Raw genomic sequence first — 22,972 nt, 5'->3', positions numbered from 1 at the left:
GAACTCATAAGCTGTGAGATCATGACCTGAGCCAAAGTCAGACACAACCCACTGAGCCACCCGGCGCCCCTAAACCATATTTTTAATAGCAGGATGTTTGTTTTCTTTTACATTTGGAGGCATATATATAGATCATCTTTAAAACAGAAACGAATTTTAATCTGTATTAGTTGGGCAGTTTTTTGTTAGCGGTTTTTTAGTTTTTGATTTTTTGCACTGAGGAGCCATTGTGTTTCTTAAGGATCTGCTAGTGTTTTAGGAGAAAAGAGGTTGTTAATGGAAGAGGAAACAAGTCAAAATAAGTGTTATCTGTTTACTACAGACCTTCTAGCCCCTCTTCCTCTTTCTTGTAGTGATGCACACCTGCTTTCCCTGTTTGTCCTTAACTAGTGCTGCTGTTGACTTGACCAGACGACCGAACTACCCATTTTTTAACTTTATCATAATCTGAATTTACTATTCTAGTAAATAGGGTAGAGAATACCTAACGTAATACGAAAGAGAGACAACAGTAAATACTTGATTTTCTAACTGATAGGTAATTCAAAATGGGAGAATGGGAGATCATATTGCCTACATATTGTTTTTATAGGGTATGTATACGAATGACCTAAATCCGCTCTTAATGACAACTTCAAGTTGGACATTCTACAAAAGATAAAAAGGAAAGTTTTGATTTTTAAAAAGTAAAATAAGAAAGCAAAGAATAGGGGTGCCTGGGTGGCTTGGTCGGTTAAGCGTCTGACTCTTGATTTTGGGTCAGGTCATGATCTCACGGTTTTGGGTTCGAGCCCCATGTCAGGGTCTGTGCTGGCAGTGAGTGAGGAGCCTGCTTGGGATTCTCTCTCCCTCTTTCTCTGCCCCTCCCTTAGTCACACGCACACCCGTGTCTTTGCTCTCTCTCAAAATAAACACACTTAAAAAAAAAAGGATAAAATAGTAATGTGAAAACTCTGAGGTCATATGAGGTGGTATACATACTGGTGCCATTCAAGAATTTACTTAAAATCAAATGTTTGTCAATAAAGAGTAAGAGTTGGAGATCTTTAAATACCCAGAATCAAGATGAACCTTTGCTAATGGTATCGCCTTCTGAGTTTAATTACAGAGCTCCTGCAAGATTTTATTACCTTTCTTTTCTTTTTGACCTCTTCTTTAGAAATAATTTCCAACTACAAAAAGTTGCACGAATAAAAATGATAACAATAAAAAGAAAGGGCCAACCTTTATATACCCAGATTTACTTACCCCAAATCTTGTTTGCTTTATCATTTGAGTTGTCTCTCTTTCTCTCTTTTTTCCTCCCCCTACCCCTCCTACACACTTTTTCCCCCCTAAAACATGTAGAGATAAATCAGCTATCCATCATGGCCTTTTGTTCTAAATGCTTCACTTGTATTCCTGATAGAGATATTCTCTTACATAATCACAGCAGTTATCAACTTTGTAAAGTTATGTCGATACTTTAATCTAATGTCTGTATTTTTCAATTTATCAGTTGACCTAGTAGAGGCATACCGCATTTACTGTGTTTTACAGATACTGTTTTTACAAATCGCAGGTTTGCGGCAACCCCGCATTGAGCAAGTCTGTCAGCACCGTTTTTCCAACAGCATTTGCTCACTTCGTGTCTCTGTGTCACCACTGTAATTCTTGCAATATTTCAAACGTTGTCATGTATTTGTTATGGTGTTCTGTGATCAGTGACTGTGACTAGCTGAAAGCTTATATGATGGTTAGCATTTTTTAGCAATAAAGTATTTTTTAATTAAGGTATTATGTTATTTTTTAGACATAATGCTATTGCATACCTAGTAAACTACAGTACAATGTGAACATAGCTTTTATTGGCACTGAAAGACCAAAAGTTCACTTGACTTGTTTTATTGAGGTGGTGTAGAATCAAACCCACAATATCTCTGAAAGATACCTGTGATGTCTTTTATAGTGTCTTTAACCTCTAGTGTAGCCTCTGGTCTAGGGTCAGGTAGTTCATTTATTTGTCCCATTAGGCTCTCTTAATCTAGATTTTTCTACAGACTTTGTCTTTTCTGACATTGATATTTTTGAAGAATACAGTCTCTCTGCCCTTTTATTTAAAAAAAATAGACATTTCTTCGTTTTGTGCTTATCCAGTGCTTCCTGGTTATTTGGATTGTACATTCTTGGCTTAGAATACTGAGTAGGTGATGTGCCCTCTCCTAGGGAATCACATCTGTCACTTATTGATGATGTTAATTTTGATCATCTGGTCAAGGTATTATCTAAATTCTCCACTCTATAATTATTGGAGTTTTTTTGCTTTTGTTTCTATGTTTAGTTTCTTGTAACTAATAAGCAGTGCGTGGAGAGACACTTTAAGACCATGCAAATATCCTACTCCTCATCAAAATTTCCACCTTCTTAGACTTAACACCATTGCTGAATTTTGCTTGATGCAGTCTTTACTGTGATGGTTGCAAAATGCTAATTTTTCTAACTTCACCCCTCCCTTCATATTTGCCAGTAGACACTTAGCATTTTATTGCAGTAACAGCCCTCCCTTCTCCCCCATGTATTATTTATCTATTTGTTATCAGTATGGACTCACGAGTTCTTTTGTTTTCTTCTTCAGTCACATTTTAATTCAGTACTCAATTATTTTGGTCCTTAAATTGCTCAGTGACCAGATTTGGTGAATGGTATACTTCTATCTGGTTTGAACATATCCTTACTCTCTAGAATAATAAGATTCTAAAGTCTCATCTTGTGCCTACCTTGCCCCAGCCCTTGGAATCAGACATTTCTCTGAGGAGCCTTGATTCCTTTGGTGGGAAGTAGAATTGGATAACACAACCCAGGCACTAGGTTTGGGTGTATTGCTTTCACAGCCACTGTATACACATTGTAAACATAAACGTAGAAGCATTAGCATATAGGGTAAGATTTCTTAGAGGTACAATAAACAGTTCTTGAGAATGTAGTGCTGTCTCAGCTCATAGAGTGGAAAGCAAGGTACAGTACTAAGGAATGGGCAGTTTTTTGTCAGCAATCTTACACTGCTAAAATTTTCTTGGTTTTCAAAGCAAAAACATAAATGAAGCTAACTTGAAGGCCAGATAGGATTTCAGTGGGCATTTTTGGTACAGGAAGGTGTTCCAGGAAGAAGAAATGACATTGACAATGACATAACTGAAACAGTAACAGTAACAATTATGCTTAAGTGGTGATGCCCAATTTCTGCCCATGTAGGGAATAGTAGAAGACAAGGAGGAAGAAAAGGTTGTTTGAGGTCATGTTTAGAGAACTTTGAATATCAGATTTAGGATTTGGGGTCTTTATAAGATAACACAGAACTGTTGAAGATTTTTGAATAATGTCATAACAAGCTTAACTCTGACTCAAAGATTAATCTAGAAGATAGGTAGAGTTGAGATTGAGGAAATTGCCAGTTAAGAACTGTAAAGAGGCTGTTATAATAGTTCAGGCAGGAGGTACAAGGATTTGAACTAGGAAATGAAAGAGAGAAGTAGATTAGAATAGTGGTTTTCTACCAGCCCTTTAGAATCCCAGGGTGTGGGGCCGAGCTAGAGGGAGGGAGGATGTGTGAGCACTTTTAGTGACAGTATGGGCATTTTCAAGTAAGTATCTCTTTAACGATAGGATTGAGGAACAAAGAAATACAAAGAGAAATTTTGTTAGAAAAAAGTTAAGGTCAACATTTTATTTGCAATTTTTTTTTTTTGGTTGTTGATTAAACCCATACTTCTTTTATATTCTCTTTTTCTAAAGTTTTGGGCCTGGATGATCAGGAAAACAGTGTTGTCCTTAGCTGAAGTTAAGTCAAATCGTATATATTTTAAATACCAAAAGGTCAGTGTCACAAAGCCATGCACTAATACCCATTCTCCAGAAACAAGGTGTTCATAGCCAAAACCTTTAGAGTTACCCTGAACTCTTTTCTTTTGCTTATACTATACAGGGAATCCCCCATGAGCTCCTCTGGGCTTGGCCTTCCAGTTCTGACACCCTGCAGTACCTCTGGTGCTATCAACCTAATTGGAGCCATCACATCTCTTGGCTTCGGCCTGCTCTCCATGCCTCGGCCCTTCCCGCTATAGCCTGTCCATCTTCCTTGTGCTTCCTCCAAAGTGGAGGGCGTGCTTCCACCTTATGGCGTTTGCAAAGGCTATTCCCCAGATGTCAGCATGGTTAACTGGCCCAAGTTGAGATTTTGCTCACATGTTACTTTCTCAGTAGGGTCTACCCTGTGCTCCCTGTTGACAGTCCCCCTCCCCTCCCACACACATTTCTAGTCTCCCTTTATCTTGTTCTATTTTTTTCCTGTGTTATTTATCACCTCATATACTGTGATTATTCATTATGTCGTTTGTCTCCTGACACCAGAGTTTGAACTCCACAGGGCAGTGATTTTTTTTTTTTTTTAATTTGTTTTGCTCAGCGGTCTCTCCCCAAGCAACATACTCATGCCCAGCTCATAGTAGGCTCTCAATACACATTGTTAAAAGAAGGAAGGACAACTAAGAGCATAAAATCAGTAAGCTTTGTTACCAGGGTTCCGGCTCATAGCAGATTTGAGAACATAAATAAAAGATGGGATACTGCTTGAATTGACCTGTGTTCCGTGGATCTGAGCCTATGATAGTAATTGCCCTGGATAAAACAGGTCTGGAAAATACTGCATATACTATCTGTTTGCTAGAAAAATGTATTGTATATTAGCATATGGGTTGCTGTAACCTCTCCTTGAATTCACTTGATCACAAAACTCTCTTTTGGTAGCTCATGTATCATTATGGGACACCCATCACAAACAAAGTTTGAGAAAACCGTGCTAGAGTATTACGCGTAGACCCCAGGAGAGATGGGCAGCTCTTTTTACGTTGCTCTTGGTTGATAAATTGTGCCTCTCCACATGCTGCTCAGAAGGAGGCTAGAGAACATCAGGCTCAAGACTCCAGCTCTTTGTCACTACTTGTAAAGTTATGATCCCTGTTAAAATTTACCTTCTGTTTTGGGGGCGCCTGGGTGGCTCAGTCGGTTAAGTGGCCGACATCGGCTCAGGTCATGATCTCGCAGTTCGTGCATTCGAGCCCCATACTGGGCTCCGTGCTGACAGCTCAGAGCCTGGAGCCTGCTTCGGATTCTGTGTCTCCCTCTCTTTGTCCCTCCCTCGCTTGCACTCTCTCTCTCTCAAAAGTAAATAAACATTAAAATAAAAAATATTTCTTTAAATTTTGCCTTCTGTTTTAGGTATTTGGGAATAAGATGATCATTCCTTCCCTGGATGGAGACCTCTTTCAGTGGGACCGGGACCGTGAGAGCATGGAAACTGTTCCTTTTACAGTTGAATCACTTCTTGAATCTTCTTATAAATTTGGAGACGATGTTGTTTTGGTTGGAGGAAAGTCTCTCACTACATACGGACTCAGTGCATATAGTGGAAAGGTGAGTGAAAATGTTGGATTATTTGGGGAGGAATCAGAATAAATAGGGTGAGAGGAAATAACTTAATAAGCTATACTATTACTGGCTGAGGTTTATTATTTTTCCCTGAGGATATTATTTGTTTGAATAAATGAATTACAAAGTAGAAAGGGCAAAATATTATTAAGAAAACTAAATGTATCCGAGACAACAGAATAAACAGCAGAGCCAGGAAAAGCAGGAGGAAGAGAATGAATCAATAAGGTCTAGTGTGTGTCAGTTGTGTTTTTCATACGTTATATTGAAATCTTCATGATGTTCCTAGAGGTCACACATTCTTGTTTCCATTTGGACGGATGAAGAACCCTCCAAATATTAATAATAATCTCAATAAGAATAATTGCTACTTATTTATCTAGTTTGATCCTGTACTCCAAGAGGAAAGTTGTGTTTATTTTACAGATGAGAAAACTTGAAACTTTAAAAGTTGAGAAATTTCCAAGGTTCAATTTGACTTAGGTCTGTGTACAGAAAAAGTTATACCATTAAGACCCAGACTCTCTCTAATGTTAGGTTTCAGGATATAACCATCATCTGCTTCTAAGATTGGTCTTACAATATAAATCTCTTATTAGGAGTAACTAATTAAATACATCCTTTTTAGAAAGGTAAAAGTCTTGGGATGCCTCGGAGGCTCAGTCAGTTAAGCGTCTGACTTCCAGCTCAGGTCATGATCTCACAGTTAGTGAGTTCGAGCCCCACGTTGGGCTTTGTGCTGATAGCTCAGAGCCTGGAGACTGTTTCGGATTCTGTGTCTCCCTCTCTCTCTGCCCCTTACGGGCTTATGCTCAAAAATAAATAAACATTTAAACATTAAATAAATAAACATTAAAAAAATTTATTTTTTAAAGAAAGGTAAAAACCTTTTTTTTAACTCTTAACCTTGATATGTGAATATTTTGTATATAGACTTAAGACTAGAACAAGGAAGAATAGAAAAATGACCTTTTGCCCCTTGACTTTTTCACACGTTAACGATTCCTTATTTAAGTGTTAGGCCCATAGCCCCCTCTTGCTCTTGCAGATGCTTTTCTGCCTTCTCCACTACCCACATCTGCTTTGTACTGAGGAGGCCTTGTGACCCTCTATCTCCTTCAGTATTCTCATCTCTAAGACAGTGGAATTGACCCCTATCGTCTGGTTCTCTATTTGATGTGCTGCTGCAAAATTCGGGTATTCTAGCACATGTGCTTCTTTCTGTGAAGATTTTAGCTCAGATCATACTAAGAGTCCTTCTTTGTTTTTCTAATGAAGGTTTGAAGGAGGTACTTTTAAATAGTATAGCTACTAAAAGAGATTTACGTCTTTAAAAACCAAATTCTTCCATCATATGGGAACTCTGAGGCCAATTTTTTTTAATACACCTGGACTTTTATTAATGAAATTCTTGCTAAGAGATCACAACCGTTTATGTCTTCTCGTGTATCATCCTTGAAAATCCCCCAAATAAAACTAAAGTTATCTAAATCCTTAAAATAAGGATTTTCCCTTAATAATTCCAGAAATAAATATTTATTTATTGTTTCTTTTGTAGTTCTAAGTAACTCATTTTTGGAATTGGTAGTCTTACCGATGTTTCTTAATACTCGGGTATTACAGATCCCCACAATTTTTTTTATAAATCATGTAGATTCTTTTAATATCTCCGATCTCCTGTAACTTATGTATTCTTTACAAAATTTCTGTCTGTCTTTTCAGGTGAGGTATATCTGCTCAGCTCTGGGTTGTCGCCAGTGGGATAATGATGAAATGGAACAAGAAGACATCCTGCTTCTGCAACGCTCCCAGAAAACTGTTAGAGCTGTTGGACCTCGCAGTGGCAATGAGAAGTATGTATTCAGATGATGTGGCTGTTGATCATTAGTTCAGCAAAACCCAAATTTATCAGATTTTTTTCTTTATGGAAATTTCCTGAGCTGTTTTCTTGCCCAAAAAACACACAGCTCTTTTAAGAGAAATGTAGGCCCTAAATTAAAAATGGCCTTCATGGGGGCCACCTGGGTGGCTTGGTCGGTTAAGCATCTGACTCCGGCTCAGGCATGATCTCACGGTTTGTGGGTTCGAGCCCCACATCGGGCTCTCTGCTGTCAGTGCAGAACCTGCTTCCAATCCTCTGTCCCTCCTCTCTCTCTGGCCCTCCCCTGGGCGCAAAACATGTGCCCCCTCTCTCAAAAATAAACATTTAAAAAATAATAATAAATATATGAAAATGGTCTCGTGGTTTTTAACAAATCCTGAATCGAGACTCCCACCATATGCTTCTGGAGATGATAACCAGAGGAAGGCCCATACGATGAATGTAGCAACCTCACTGATCATACAGATCAGTGAAAAGCTCTTAAGACAAAGTTAATGCACTTTATTTCAACTTGGGCCTCTTTGACCCTGTAGTTCTCTCTAGTCAGTAGTTTCATAGTGTGTTTGACAACCCAATTTTAAAATAACATTTTTGTCTATTTTCTTAAATCGTTGAAGTATAATTCATTTGGTCAAATGCCTTTTTGTTTCCCTTTTCAAATAATGAGTTCCTTATGTAATTTTTACATTTAAATATGGGATTAAAAACCAAGATGGTTGGATTACTTATGTTGGTCCTAAATCACATGCTTGATTTTTTTCTTTAACCTACCTAATATTTAAATTTTAACTTGCCTCTGTAATAAAAATAATTTGAGATCTCATCTTTATCTTTTGAAAGTGAACCAGACTTTCAGATATTATCTAATGTGATGCAATATAATTCAGCTTCCTTTCCTGTTTTCTTAAAATCAGTTAAGAATGTATTTCTATGTTCACTGGACTGTGAGTAGGGCTTTGCATCTGCTGGCAATCTGACCTTCTTTTTCCTGATGGGATTTTGTTTCCTTTTTTTAAAAAATGTTTTTAATGTTTATTTATTTTGAGGGAGAGAGAGAGCAGGCAGAGGAGGGGTAGGGAGAGGGAGACAGAGGATCCAAAGCGGACTGTGCTGACAGCCACCCAGGCGCCCCTGGGATTTCGTTTCCTTAAGTGTTTGAGTGCTTGCTGGGTGTCCAGCCACCAACAGGAACAGATGTCCATCTCAACAGAATTTTGAGTTACCAAAATAAGAAGACTCTGGGGTCTAAGATCCATGTTCCTTAAGTTTATTTTTTAATAGATGTCAGGATTATTAGGTCATTTTCTATCTCAGTGACAAGTCATTATACTGTCAAAAGTTAAGTGATCTGTGTATTAATTGTAGAAGAAACATTGTTACTGCCACTTTATGGATGAGGACACTGAAATTCAGGAAAGGTTCAGTGACTTGACAGATCTCGGGAGAGATTTGAGATTGGAGCTGAGGTGGTATGACCTTCAGTCTTGGTACACTGAATTACATTGCCTTTTGGGGCTATGTTTTCATGTAAATACAAAACCGATGCATTTATCTTGCTGTGTACATTGATTTATTGGGACGAATTAATTTCTCTGCACTTGAATGAAATGTGTCCAGGCTTTAATTTAATTGACAAAGCACACTGCTGCTGGCCTCATTTTAAGGTAACTTTGATGTGTGTTGAGAAAATCGCTCTGATTTGGAAATGTGAGCATTTGTTAATTTCTGAGAGAAAATCTGTCCCATAGCCATTGTCAGTTTACAACTCAGATCCCAGGTTTCTAACAGATCAGGACAAGGTGATGCCCTCTTGTGGCATAAATCAGCAAAGCACTCCCAGAAAATTGTGTTGAGTTACTCTTTGTCTCCTCACAAAATTTTAGTGTTTGCTTCTTGAATCTGGAACAGTTCTTTATGATTTGATCCCTTTCCTTAAGTGTAAATTTCTAAAACAAACCTTTGTAAATTTAAGGTGGAATTTCAGTGTTGGCCACTTTGAACTTCGGTATATTCCAGACATGGAAACTAGAGCCGGATTTATTGAAAGCACCTTAAAGCCCAGTGGGAACAAAGAAGGGTCTAAAATTATTTCAGATGTGGAAGAACAGGAAGCTGCCATGATGGACACAGTGATAAAGGTGTCGGTTGCAGACTGGAAGGTTATGGCGTTTAATAAGAAGGGAGGACATCTGGAATGGGAATACCAGGTACCTAAACCCACCGAGAATTTATAAATACGTTGTTTTCCTTTCCCAGTTTGACCAAACTTATTGGGTAGAGGGAAATATCTCTCATTTTAGATTCTCAGCCTGTTCTCTCTGCCCTAAGAAATGTGCGGCTCTACACCCGTTAGGATGGCTACTCTGAAAAAGGCTACAGAAAACAAGTGCTGGTGAGGGTGTTCGCAGTCTCGCGCGCTGCTGCTGAGAGCGTAAATGGGCGCAGCCGTATGGAAGACAGCACGGAGGGGCTTTGAAAAATTAAAAAGAAAACTACCATATGATCCAACAATCCTATTTCTGAATATATTCAAAGGAAGTGAAATCAATATCTCGAAGAGATATCTGCACTGCCATGTTCAGCGCACCATTATTCACAATAACCAAGATAGAGACGCAGTCTAAGCGTCCATAGTAAGGCATGGGTAAGGAAAATGGGGTGCGTGTATATACGCAGTGAGCTATTATTCAGCCTTAAGGGGGGGAGATCCTGTCACTTGTGAAATCGTGGATGAACCTGGAGGACATTATGCTGAGTGAAATAAGCCGGGCCCAGAAAGGTAAACAGTGCGTGATCTCTTGAATGTGGAATTTTAAAAGTTGAACACACAGAGCAGAGACTAGAATGGTAGTTGCCAGGGGCTGGGGAGCAGGAGAAATCGAGAGATGTTGGTCAAAGAGTACAGAGTTTCGGTTATGCAGGATGAATAAGTTCTGTGGATGTAATGTACGGTGTGGTGACTATAGTTAATGGTACTATATACGTGAAATTTGCTGAGGGTAGATTAAAAAAATTTTTTTTCTTTGTTGAGGTATAATTGATGAATAAAAACTATGTACATTTGAGCTACACAGTGTGATGATTTGATATATGTGTATGTTGTGAAATGAGGGTAGATTTCAAATGTTGACGCGAAAATAATGATGTGAGGCGATGGATAGGTTAATTAGCTTGATTGTGCTAATCGTCTCACAGTGTATATACTGTATCAAAATATGGCATTGCATACTGTAAATATATACATTTTTTATTTGTCGATTATACCTCATTAAGCTGGAAAAATTTTTACAATTGTGATTTTTAAATGTCATTTTAGGAGTTGAATTATGTAAATACTGCTTGAAATTCTATAACATTTCTTGTCCATTTTTGTTTAGTTTTGTACTCCCATTGCGTCTGCCTGGTTGGTTAAGGACGGAAAAGTCATTCCCATCAGTCTTTTTGATGATACAAGTTACGCATCTAATGATGAAGTTTTAGAAGATGAAGAAGACATTGTAGAAGCTGCTCGAGGAGCCACAGAAAACAGCGTTTACTTGGGTGAGTAGATGTCTCTTATCTAGTGACAGGACATACTGACATTTAGGTTTTATTCCTACATCATTCCTTTCTGCTTCAGCGGTGCCTATAGTAGTTGTAATTCCTAAATACAGTCTCTGGCTTAGGTTGCCCTTAAGATTTATACTTTGATTTACATTCCTGTTTTTTTCCATTTATCCACTTCTTTTTTTTTTTTTTTTTTTTTAATGTTTATTCTTGGGGGGGAGAGAGAGCGAGTGAGCATGAGTGGGGAAGGGGCAGAGAGAGAGGGAGACAGATGATCCAAGCAGGCTCCGCCCTATCAGCACAGAGCCCAATGTGGGACTCAAATTCATGAACTGTGAGATCATGACCCGAATCGAAGTCGGACATTGAACTGACCGAGCCACAGGTGCCCCATCCATTTATCCAATTCTGAAACTTCCAATTACCATGGCATATTCTTTTCCTCTGAGACCTATATCAGAAAGGCTTAGAGGGGCACCTGGGCAGCTCAGTCAGTTAAGCGTCTGACTTAGGCTCAGGTCATGATCTCGCAGTCTGGTCTGTGAGTTTGAGCCCCATGTTGAGTTCTGTGCTGACAGCTCAGAGCCCGGAGTCTACTTCAGATTCTGTGTCTCCCTGTTTCTCTTCCCCTCCCCTGCTTGCACTCTGTCTCTCTCTCTCAAAAATAAATAAACATTAAAAAAAAAAAAAAAGGCTTAGAAATGTTGCTGGGGCTCCTGGGTGGTCAGTTGGTTAAGTGTCTGACTTTGACTCAGGTCATGATCTCATGGTTCGTGGGTTCAAGCCCCGGCTCGGGCTCTCTGCTGTCAGCACAGACCCTGCTTTGGATCCTCTGTCCCTCTCTTTCTCTGCCTCTCCCCCATTCGAGTGCACGTGTGCGTGCATATGTGCTCGCTCTCTCAAAAATAAACATTAAAAAAAAGAGAGAAAAAAACTTTAAAAAAAGAAAAGAAAGAAATGTTGCCATCATACAGTATGTTGTGAATTACCCATATATCCTCAGAGTCTAAAACTTTCTACGTTTGTATTTGCATCTGGATTAATTGCTTTGAACTTCCCTACTAGAAGAGTTTTCCAGTAATTGCTGAAAATTATTATAACTTTCCGCCCCTATTTTTGTTGGGGTCACATTTGAGTGCTTCGGGCTTGATTCCTTGAAAAGCATTTTGTAGCACATGAAGAAATACCTGGAGTGAATCTAATTTTATTAAATCAAAATGACCCTTTTGGAAAAAAATCCTTGGTGCTTGATTCTCAACATAATTGATACTGTTTTCATTGACTCAGGAATGTACAGAGGTCAGCTGTATCTGCAGTCATCAGTCAGAATTTCAGAAAAGTTTCCTACAAGTCCCAAGGCCTTGGAATCTGTCAATAATGAATATGCAATTGTTCCTTTGCCAACAATCAAATGGAAGCCCTTAATTCGTAAGTGAATTAGGAACTTTTGTAATATTTGTGAGGTGTTCAGAGGCCTAATCATGACTGTCTTTGTCCTGGTATTGAGTAGCACAGAGATTACAACTCATAGGTGCTCTTTATTTTCTGAGAAACTAGGAAGGCATTTGAGATGTCAGTGAAATTTAATTATCTTTTACATGATTTCATTGAAATAACAGCTGCTTCTAGAGAAATCAGTTGTTACCAAGATATTTCTCCAGACAACAGAGAAATATTCTTAACCGTTCACTGACTGTGACAGAGTATCATTTAGCTTTTAACATATTTATGCTAAGAATATTTATGAAAAATTGCTTCTCAGCCTTTTGGCTAAGATCAAGTGAAGAATACTTATGAGACATTATCTGGTTATTACAGCATATTCTATGAGACACTTAAATGAGTTGAATGCAGATATTAGACCACCTTCCTTCCTCCTTTCTGTAGCTTGTGTAGTTTTTTATCACATACATCACGTCCTATTTTAATTACTTGTTTAACTGACTCAGCTTCTCTACAAGGCTGTGCTTTTCGGGGGGAAAGACCTTTGAGCCATTTGTGTGACTTAACATATTTGAACAGAACTGTGACTGAATATCTGTGTTTGGAATGAATGAGGTTCATGCAATTTCCCTGAAGCCTTAACATGTAAGATTTTACCATTTTCTTTTAGATTCCCCGTCCAGAACTCCTGTCTTGGTAGGGTCTGATGAATTCGACAAATGTCTTAGCAACGATAAGTTTTCTCATGAAGAGTACAGCAACGGTGCGCTTTCAATCTTGCAATACCCATATGGTGAGTGTGAGGAAGCTTGCATTGAAAATGCTGAGGTGTTTCTTTGCATTTATTTATTCCTTTGAAATGAATGGTTGCAATTCAAATGAAAGGTAGTCATTGGAAGGTAGAAAATAAAATATCTTGGGAGGCATAGTGTGAATGGTGGCCAAGGGTACGGGTTCCGTAGTTAGATTGTTAGGGTTCAGATCCCAGTTTTGCCCTTGACACCAGGTTGGGCACACCCAGCTTATCTGCATCTTCGTTCCTTCATCTGTAAAGCGAGGATAGTAATCCTAGTATTTATCTACTGGGCTGTTATGAGGCCTAAATGAGATAGAGAATACACATACAGTCTTAGCTAGCATGGTGTCCTGCAAATAGTATTCAATAAGCATTCGTTCTGGTCATTAGCTCTCATTTAGTTAAAAGCCTATTTAATATAAACTACATAATATCAGCCTGGATAATGAAGAAAACAGATGTTTCCCATAATACTGTGTGAAATGCTATAAAATGAGGTGATGTTCATTTTGTCCTTCGACAGGGGAAATTAGCGCAAAAGTAAGAGGAGGTAAAATTTGACATGGGTATTTAAAGTTAGGATGTATTTAGATATGAAAGTATTCCCAACAGTTACATGTTAAGAAAAACTCTCAAATCTGCATTAGGCCAAAGCATAGATTCCTCATCAGTCACCCTAGATGCTGGAACTGGGAAGTTATTGTAGAATTTAAATTGACAAAAACAGAAGGCTCTGGCCTAGAAACATCAGTCTTTATCTGATGCTGATCAGAACACAAGGTAAGAGAGAATTGTGTAGTCTGTCCACGTGGTACAAAATAGAAGCCAAAAAGACAGGTTGCTTCCCAGGACAACCTCATTCTGACAGCGTGCAATGAACCAATGAGCGCGTTGGAGATGTTTTCTTTTCAGTTTGCGAAGAATGGCTGATGGTATTTCATTGATGTCTAAATGGAAGTAAAGTTTAAAATCCTTGGAGGAAGACTGAGTACTGTCTAACTCTCCCGAATTTAAAGAATTGAATTATTTAATGAGGTAATGAATGGGGTGGCCCTTAAGCTTTCTTTCTAGTCTTATTATTCAGTACAAAGAAGATCTGTGATGCTTATGGAATAAAGGAAAATAGGTTTGTATAAGAAAAAAGAAAAAGTAGGGTAATGAGGCTATTGCAATGTGTTAAAGAAGAGATGAAACTTTAATAAAAGGAATTGGTAATAGAAGTGACAGGAAAATAGAGAATTTTTTAACAATTAAAGGTGGCTCTATATTGGTTTATCTTTTAAAAAAAAAAAAACTTTTTAACATTTGTTTTTGAAGATAATGGTTATTACCTACCATACTACAAGAGGGAGAGGAGCAAGCGGAGCACACAGATCACAGTCCGATTTCTCGATAACCCAAATTACAACAAGAACATTCGCAGAAAGGATCCCGTTCTCCTCTTACACTGGTGGAAAGAAATAGTCGGAACTATTCTATTTTGTATCATAGCAACAACTTTTATCGTGCGTAGGCTTTTCCATCCTCATCCTCACAGAGTAAGACCTTTTTTAGAATTCTGATGTACCTCAAAGTGTGGGGTAAATAATGTGTGGGGGTGGGGAAGAGGGTACTACATTTACGTAGGTTTACCATGAAATCATTATTGCCCATCCCTTCCTGTCCACTGACCTACGACCCCTTCGCTCCTCGACCCATTGCAATCTGTCTTGCACCCCTACCGTTTCACTTCCCACTGACCAAGGAAATGCTGTATTTTGTGTTCTCACAATACGCTTATTTTTGCCCACATTGTTTACTTTTTTAATGTTACTTTATAGTTTAAGATAGTCAGCTAACTTCAGTTCAGTTTTGACAGTGATTTTTCTCCCCACCTTACCAGCAAAGGAAGGAATCGGAAACTCAGTGTCAGACTGAAAGTAAATACGATTCTGTAAGTGGAGACGCCAAGGACAGTAGCTGGAATGACATAAAAAATTCCGGATATATATCGCGGTAAGTCTTACCATAAAGTATATGTGTGTGTGGTGCAGCTTCTGGTGGCAACTGTTGGAATCAAAGAAGAAATGACCCCTAAACTAAGATCCTGTTTAACTTTTTTTTAGTGTATTTATTTTGAGAGAGAGAGAGAGAAAATGAGAACAAGCGAGGGAGGGGCAGAGAGAGAGGGGAACAGACGATCTGAAGCAGGCTCTGCATTGACAGCACAGAGCCTGATGCGGGGCTCAGACTCACAAACGGTGAGATCATGACCTGAGCCGAAGTCGGACACTTAACCCACTGAGCCACCCAGGTGCCCCTAACTTTTTTTTTTTAATGCACAAATGTCCAGGTAAGTAAAACATAGATTTAACCCTCAAGTAACTTAAACTTATTCAAAGTGGCATGTACCCTAAGAAAGATAAAAATAGAGTGTGATAGAAGTTCAGAATTTCAGCCGCCAAATTAAGTTCTTACCGGAACTTAACTTAGCTATTGAGGATCTACCACGTACTGGGCTCGTCATTAATAGTACCAAATTGTTATTGTGTTATTAGAGTATGGTATAAATCTCTATATGTTACTTAATCCTCAGTTATTTATTTCATCCTTATTCTGTCTAGAATAAGAAATAGAAAAATGGGGGGAATACACCAATAGGTCATTTTTAAAAATAGAAGAGGGAGGTGAGTCACCTGAAAAGTAGGCAATTCAAATAATTTGAAAGTAAAATAAAAGAGAGAATCTGTTAGCATCAGGTATATAGTTTTTTATGCTTTGTGGTACAGGGAATGGTACTGTGGTTCATTTTTCAATTACATGGTTTATTTCTATGTTTTCCCTTTGTTTTGATATCATACTTAACACTTGGTAATATGGAAACAAGGAAGAGATACAGAACCTCACTGTTCAATACCTAGGGTAATGATTTGATGACAGAAAGATTGAAAATTACAGCTAAAATATGTGATACTTTATCTGTGGACCTAATTGATCTACGGTGCATTCATACTGTATTATGACAAATGGAGAATTGACTGTAATCAATTTGTCTTAGCTACAAGTTGCCCAAAGGAGAATTTACTAGGTGACTAAGAAATGGCAAAGGCTTTAGTACCCTTCTAATAAAGATGCTAACCAATATGTCAGTGGACAGCAACACCAGCAGGTAGAGAGAGGGAGCGAACTAGGGACCCAACAGCTCTTCATCGGGTAGAGTCCACTACTGAAGCCATTCATTGTTCATTCAACATTTACTCTAAACAACCGAGCACAGGAAAGTATTCCAGGCTTTGGGAAAAACAAAAGGACTAGTCCTATCCTGAAGGGGCTTAAAATCTATGAGAGAAGATAATACGGGGCAAAACGGAAACATACAAGAAAAAAGCCGTGAACTATAAATGACTCAGTCTGGTTGTGATGATTCTGTAAGTGGAGAAGAGGTTGTCATAAACGACCATTTTCATTGGCCAAATGTCATATGGTCACATTTTCATTGAACCTTAGATTGTGAGTAAGGAAGAATTAGGTAAACACAGGGAGGAATGGGGATTAGTGAATAAGCATATATATCTGTAAGGCTGTTGTGAAGAGAATTAGAATAATGTACTCTGAAATTGAATTAGTCTTTATTTTCCTTTAACTTTATTCAATATGGAGAGTACAGCTGATTGTTTTTCAAATACATAAGCTCTATAATAATACCTAATGTTTATTGAATGCCTACTATATTGTAGGCATTATAAAGAACCTGAGCTCTGGGTCCGGTCATGAGTTCAAGACCCAACTTTGTGATTTATCAGTTGGGACCTTAGGCATGATGATACTTACCTTTATAGAGTCTATAGTCTTAAATAAGATGTCTCTCATTTCAGATGATATATTTATTTTCATATGGATGTTTTCTTTAATATAGGGCAAAATTCAATTGGCCCTTCAGAAGTAGGGTATGGATTTCATGGGCTTTGTAGCTGGGGAGATGGATTTGTACCAAAGTGCCTTGACTAGCTATTTTTAGGGATACAGAGTATTGTTCTTCATTCTCTGTGAAGGTAATTGGCCCATGGAGGATTTGGATCAATTGCCTCTCCTCCTTAACTCCATGCTCTAGCCAGCTGAGCCAGCTACTAAATTAATAGGAGTGTGCAAATCATAAAGTAATAAACTTAGCCTTATGAGAGACACTAAAGATAATCTAATCTAATTCAACTACTCCCCATCTGCCTGGAGAACAACTTCATAGCAGGCATGCATGCATTCATTTATTTTGTCATATATTGTTCGATAGATATTTGTTAGATCTTCTGTTTGCCAGGTAAGCTCAGCCTCTGGAAATACAAAGAGAAACAAGAATGCTTTTCTGCATTCAAGGCCACCACAGTTCAGCGGCAGTGGGGAGAGTGAGCTGAGTACGAATAACTGCAAAATATCGAGATTACGTTTAAGTAGTTCAGAGTACTGTGTGAACAGTGCTGTGAGAACATTAAGATGGGTGTAGGAAGGCCCTACGGCAATGGCGAGATGAGCAGAATGAAGGAAAAACAAGAGTTTCATTAAGTACAAAGAAGTAGGCCATCTCAGCAGAGCAAATAGCAGAAGCAGAAGTGCCGAAGTTGTGAGACCTCGTGCAGGCTGGCTGGAACACAGCACAGAGCGGTGAGGTCGGGCGCGGAAGGGAGACCAGACTAAGTGTGCAGCCCGGCCTTTAAGTCACAGATGCTGAGTTAGTCGGTGATGAGCACACTGACTCAGGAGGCATCCCAGCCAATTGCAGACATCTTCGGTTCCTAGAAAGATTTCTGGCAAAAAAAACCCCAAAAAACAAAAAAAAACACTTAAATATAATAGGATTGATTACATTTTTGCCATAAAAATGCACTGACATAGGATTAAACTGTGTTTTTCTCATTGAGTGCAGAATGCTACAGGAGGCAGAAGTTTAGAGAATTAAGGATGGAATATTTTGGTAGGTGATGGAAAGTATCAGACAGGTTAGATCAGTAGTGTGGTTGCTATAAAAACAAGTGATTAACAGGTGATTCCCAACTAAACAGGAGCTTTTTTATTTTTTATACATTTTCTTGGAAAAAATTAGAATGGGTTTGCTTCATTTATATAAACAGAAGAACAAAGAATGCTAATAGTAGAATTTAAACTACACTCTGAGGGCACCTGACTGAGTCAGTGGGTGGAGCCCGTGACTCTTGATCTTAGGGTCATGAGTTCAAGCCCCACGTTGGGGTTAGCATTTACTCAAATAAATAATTAAAAATTAAAAAAAAAAAAAACCCTACACTTTCTATTAAAATAAGTTCTACAGGGGCGCCTGGGTGGCGCAGTCGGTTAAGCGTCCGACTTCAACCAGGTCATGATCTCGCGGTCCGTGGGTTTGAGCCCCGCGTCAGGCTCTGGGCTGATGGCTCAGAGCCTGGAGCCTGTTTCCGATTCTGTGTCTCCCTCTCTCTCTGCCCCTCCCCCGTTCATGCTCTGTCTCTCTCTGTCCCAAAAAAATAAATAAACGTTGAAAAAAAATTTAAAAAAAAAAAAAAAATAAGTTCTACAAGACTTACAGAGTTTAGACACTTTTATACATCATAAAATAAGATTGAACTATTACCTTATTAAAATTTCTTTTTTTTTTAAAAGATACCTAACAGATTTTGAGCCGGTTCAGTGCCTGGGACGCGGTGGGTTTGGAGTTGTCTTTGAAGCCAGAAATAAAGTTGATGACTGCAATTATGCTATCAAGAGAATCCGTCTCCCCAACAGGTAAGGGAGGGGCACTGATGGTGAACCTGGAGCTAGGACCATATTACTCATCCCACAGGCAATACATCCTTCTTCCTATATTCGATAGATCCTATAGGAAACATAATTTCTGACCTTCTGAATCTTAGCTTCTGAGGGCTACCAGGTAACCAGCTGTCTAAAAGGGGTGATCTAGGGGCACCTGGGTGGCTCAGTCGGTTGAGCATCTGACTTCGGCTCAGGTCATGATCTCACAGTTCGTGAGTTCGAGCCCTGCATCGGGCTCTGTGCTGACAGCTCAGAGCCTGGAGTCTGCTTCTGATTCTGTGTCTCCCTCTCTCTCTGCCCCTCCCCTGCTCATGCTCTGCCTCTCTCTCTGTCTCAAAAAAAAATAAATAAAACATTAAAATAAAAAAATTTAAAAAAAATTAATAAAAGGGACGCCTGGGTGGCGCAGTCGGTTAAGCGTCTGACTTCAGCCAGGTCACGATCTCGCGGTCTGTGAGTTCGAGCCCCGCGTCAAGCTCTGGGCTGATGGCTCAGAGCCTGGAGCCTGTTTCCGATTCTGTGTCTCCCTCTCTCTCTGCCCCTCCCCTATTCATGCTCTGTCTCTCTCTGTCCCAAAAATAAATAAACGTTGAAAAAAAAAAAATTAAAAAAAAAAATTTAATAAAAGGGGTGATCTATTTATTTTTTTAATGTTTATTTTGAGAGAGAGAGAGCATGAGCAAGGGAGAGGAAGAGAGAGAGGGAGAGAAAGAGAAAGGATCCCAAGCAGGCTTTACACCTTCAGCACAGAGACCAGTGTGGGTCTCGATCCCCCAAACTGTGAGATAATGACCTGAACAAAAAACCAAGAGTTGGACATTCAATCAGCTGAGCCACCCAGACACCCTGGGGTGATCTATTGAGATTGCTTTGTCTCTACTTAGAAAATCTGCCCTTGTTTTTGATTCTTAACAACTCAGGGCTTTCCCACAGTGAATTATGATGACTATAGACTTTACTACATAGCACCATTTAGAAATAATCTATTTATTGTGGGAAATAGAGAAAGTATTAAAATTCATCTGTGTCTTTTCTCCCCAGAAATATTATTACCATTTTAGGGTGTTTCCTTTTGATTTTTTTGTCTGATCATAAATTTACTTTCTTAGTAGCATAGTTACCAGTACAGTACAGTTTTATCTGTTGCTTCCTTCATTTAATTCTTGGTATTTTCCATGTTATTAAGAGTATTTTATTAAAATGCTAAAATACGCTAAAAGTATCTTATGGCTGGATGATAGTCCAACTGATACATGTGAAATATTTTTAACTGTTCCTTTTTTTGTTTTTTTTTTAAACATTTGGGTTTCAAATTTGTTGCAGTTAAAAACAGCTTTGCAGTGTTCATCTTTATTTATTTATTTCTTTTTAAATGTTTATTTTTTTTTTTCAACGTTTATTTATTTTTGGGACAGAGAGAGACAGAGCATGAATGGGCAAGGGGCAGAGACAGAGGGAGACACAGAATCAGAAACAGGCTCCAGGCTCTGAGCCATCAGCCCAGAGCCCGACGCGGGGCTCGAACTCACGGACGGCGAGATCGTGACCTGGCTGAAGTCGGATGCTTAAACGACTGCGCCACCCAGGCACCCCTATTTGTCTTTTTAAATGTTTATTTTTTTTTTTTAATTTTTTTTTTTCAACGTTTATTTATTTTTGGGACAGAGAGAGACAGAGCATGAACGGGGGAGGGGCAGAGAGAGAGGGAGACACAGAATCCAAAGCAGGCTCCAGGCTCCGAGCTGTCAGCACAGAGCCCGACATAGGGCTTGAACTCATGAACTGCGAGATCATGACCTGAGCCGAAGCTGGACGCTTAACCGACTGAGCCACCTAGGTGCCCCATGTTCATCCTTAATATAAATGTTTTACCACATCTGCTTCCTTAGGATAGATTCCTCGAAGTAGGATTTCTGACTCAGAACAGTGTCATGCTTAAGATGATTGCCTTTGAGTAATGCCTTCTTTTCCATCTATTTTAGCATGCTCCTATTGGTTCTTGATTAAATGTGCACTGATTGCTCAGTGTCCTTGTAACTGGTAGTTAAACATTCTGTCCAACAGATAGGGACACAGGACTGGGATGGATTTGTGTACTGTGTGACTAATTCTTCTCTTTGATATATAATTTTTGAGTAGTTTGCATATTCATATGTGTAAGTTACCACGTAGGATATGAAATTAAGCAAAACTTCTGTCCCTGAGAACCAATAACTCTTTGAAGCTTTTGTGTACATACAAAATAATTTTGTGTATATACAGATAATTACAATACAAGGAAGACTGTTACCTGGTGGCCTAGATTAGTAAATAGCTTCCCATGACAAAAGTGCAGATGTAGCTGAAATCAAGGAAGGCCAGCTTTATGGAGGTGGTGACATCTGGGCTGGGTGTTCAAGAGTAGCCTGTCTCTCAGTAGACGGATGTGTGAGGGAGGGATGTCTCACTACACAGATGGCCCGAGAAGGGCTCTAGGGAAAGCACTTGGAGGTGGCACAGAGAACAGTGAGCATTCTGGCGTGGGTGGAGTGAAGGGTAAGGATGGGGGAGTGTGGAGGAGATGTAAGATGTGGGTTTCAGGACCCTATATGCCAAGCAAGGGGGGTTAGACTTTGTTTCGTAGTCAGTTGGGTCTTTGAGTAGAGAGGTGACGCGATCAAAGTGGAGGTGGCTCTGGAGGTGGTACGTATAAGTGGCTGAGATGAGGAAAGGGTCAGAGATAAATGTTTGTTAGGTTCTAGGTTTGGGTGTTTTGGGTTTTTGTTTTTTTTTTTTGTAAGCTTAGTCCTAAGATGTGGAACATTTGTGCGCAGTAGTGGGGACGGGTGAGAAACGAGTGAGTGTAATGAATTGAAAAGGAAGAGCTGATAGGACTTGGTAACTGAAGGTGGGGACCTAGAAGTTGAAGAATTCAAAAATGTGGCAGGATTCTCAGATTGGGAGAGTAGGACAACAACAGCCAAGCACAGAGGGCAGGGTGGGAGTGGCCATCCATCTCCTGGGGAGGGAGGAGGACGTCACTTGCATTCATTATGTTGTTTCAGGTGATAGTGGGATCCCTAGATTTGTGAGATTAGATCCATCAGAAAAGCCGTCACAGCAGAAAATCGAATCCAGATGCTTTTCTTTTTAAAAAATTTTTTTACACTTGTATTTATTTATTTTGAGAGAGACAGAGACAGCGTGAGCTGGGGAGGGGGAGAGAGAGAGGGAGAGGGAGAATCCCAAGCAGGAGAAGCCCATGCGCTGTCAGCACAGAGCCTGATGTGGAGCTTGAACTCCCAAACCTTGAGATCATGACCTGAGCCAAGATAAGAGTCAGACACTTAACCAACTGAGCCATCCAGGCGACCCAGCAGACGCTTTTCTAACACACTTCATTGCCTGTGATATTCAGTATGTGAGACTTGCCTCAAACAAACATGCTAATACAGGTTTTTTGCATCATAATATGTGCTGTGCCAATTATGTATGTACCAGTGTGTTTGTTCTCCATCCTCCTGAGCTGCCATTCTGAGCTCCCTTTTCTGAATACTTAACACCTATTCCTCTTTTTATTGATTTAACAAACATTAAACATTAATCTTTAACAGTCTGTAGTCATTCATTTTTAGTCATCCAAGAGACAATAGATATGTCTGTAACATTTATTTTTAGAAGAAAAAACCTAAAAACATGTATTTTTAAAATTTTTTTAAATGTTTATTTATTTTTGAGAGACAAAGACAGGGCATGAGCAGGGGTAGGGCCAGAGAGAGAGGGAGACACAGAATCTGAAGCTGGGTCCAGCCTCCAAGCTCTGAGCTGTCAGCGCAGAGCCCGATGTGGGGCTCGAACTCACGAACTGTGAGATCATGACCTGAGATGAAGTCCGACACTTAACCGACTGAGCCACCCAGGTGCCCGTAAAATACGTGTATTTTTTAAAATACAAAACCTACCACGTGGATTTTTAGAATTGTGCCACTAGGCTAACTCATTTCTTTCTTTCTTTCTTTTTCTTTTTCTTTTTTTTTTTAAGAGAAAGAGTGCATGAATGGGGTAGAGGGGCAGAGAGAGAGACACAG

General features: G+C 39.3%; 1 protein-coding gene across 1 annotated transcript in view; it reads left to right on the top strand.

Moving 5' to 3' along the window:
- EIF2AK3 (eukaryotic translation initiation factor 2 alpha kinase 3) overlaps positions 1-22,972 on the top strand; it is a 70,230-nt gene that overhangs the window by 26,343 nt on the left and 20,915 nt on the right. The window contains exons 3-11 of the mRNA XM_047852862.1: positions 5,254-5,448; positions 7,186-7,316; positions 9,318-9,552; positions 10,723-10,885; positions 12,179-12,319; positions 13,005-13,127; positions 14,448-14,668; positions 15,013-15,125; positions 18,756-18,878. Coding sequence (XP_047708818.1) covers positions 5,254-5,448; positions 7,186-7,316; positions 9,318-9,552; positions 10,723-10,885; positions 12,179-12,319; positions 13,005-13,127; positions 14,448-14,668; positions 15,013-15,125; positions 18,756-18,878 — 1,445 coding nt within the window. The remainder of the gene's footprint in view (positions 1-5,253; positions 5,449-7,185; positions 7,317-9,317; positions 9,553-10,722; positions 10,886-12,178; positions 12,320-13,004; positions 13,128-14,447; positions 14,669-15,012; positions 15,126-18,755; positions 18,879-22,972) is intronic.

Source organism: Prionailurus viverrinus, chromosome A3 (assembly GCF_022837055.1).
Source record: "Prionailurus viverrinus isolate Anna chromosome A3, UM_Priviv_1.0, whole genome shotgun sequence".
NCBI classification, from domain to species: Eukaryota; Metazoa; Chordata; class Mammalia; order Carnivora; family Felidae; genus Prionailurus; species Prionailurus viverrinus.
The sequence above is the reverse complement of the archived record's forward strand: the minus strand, read 5'-3'. Positions and strand labels throughout refer to the sequence as shown.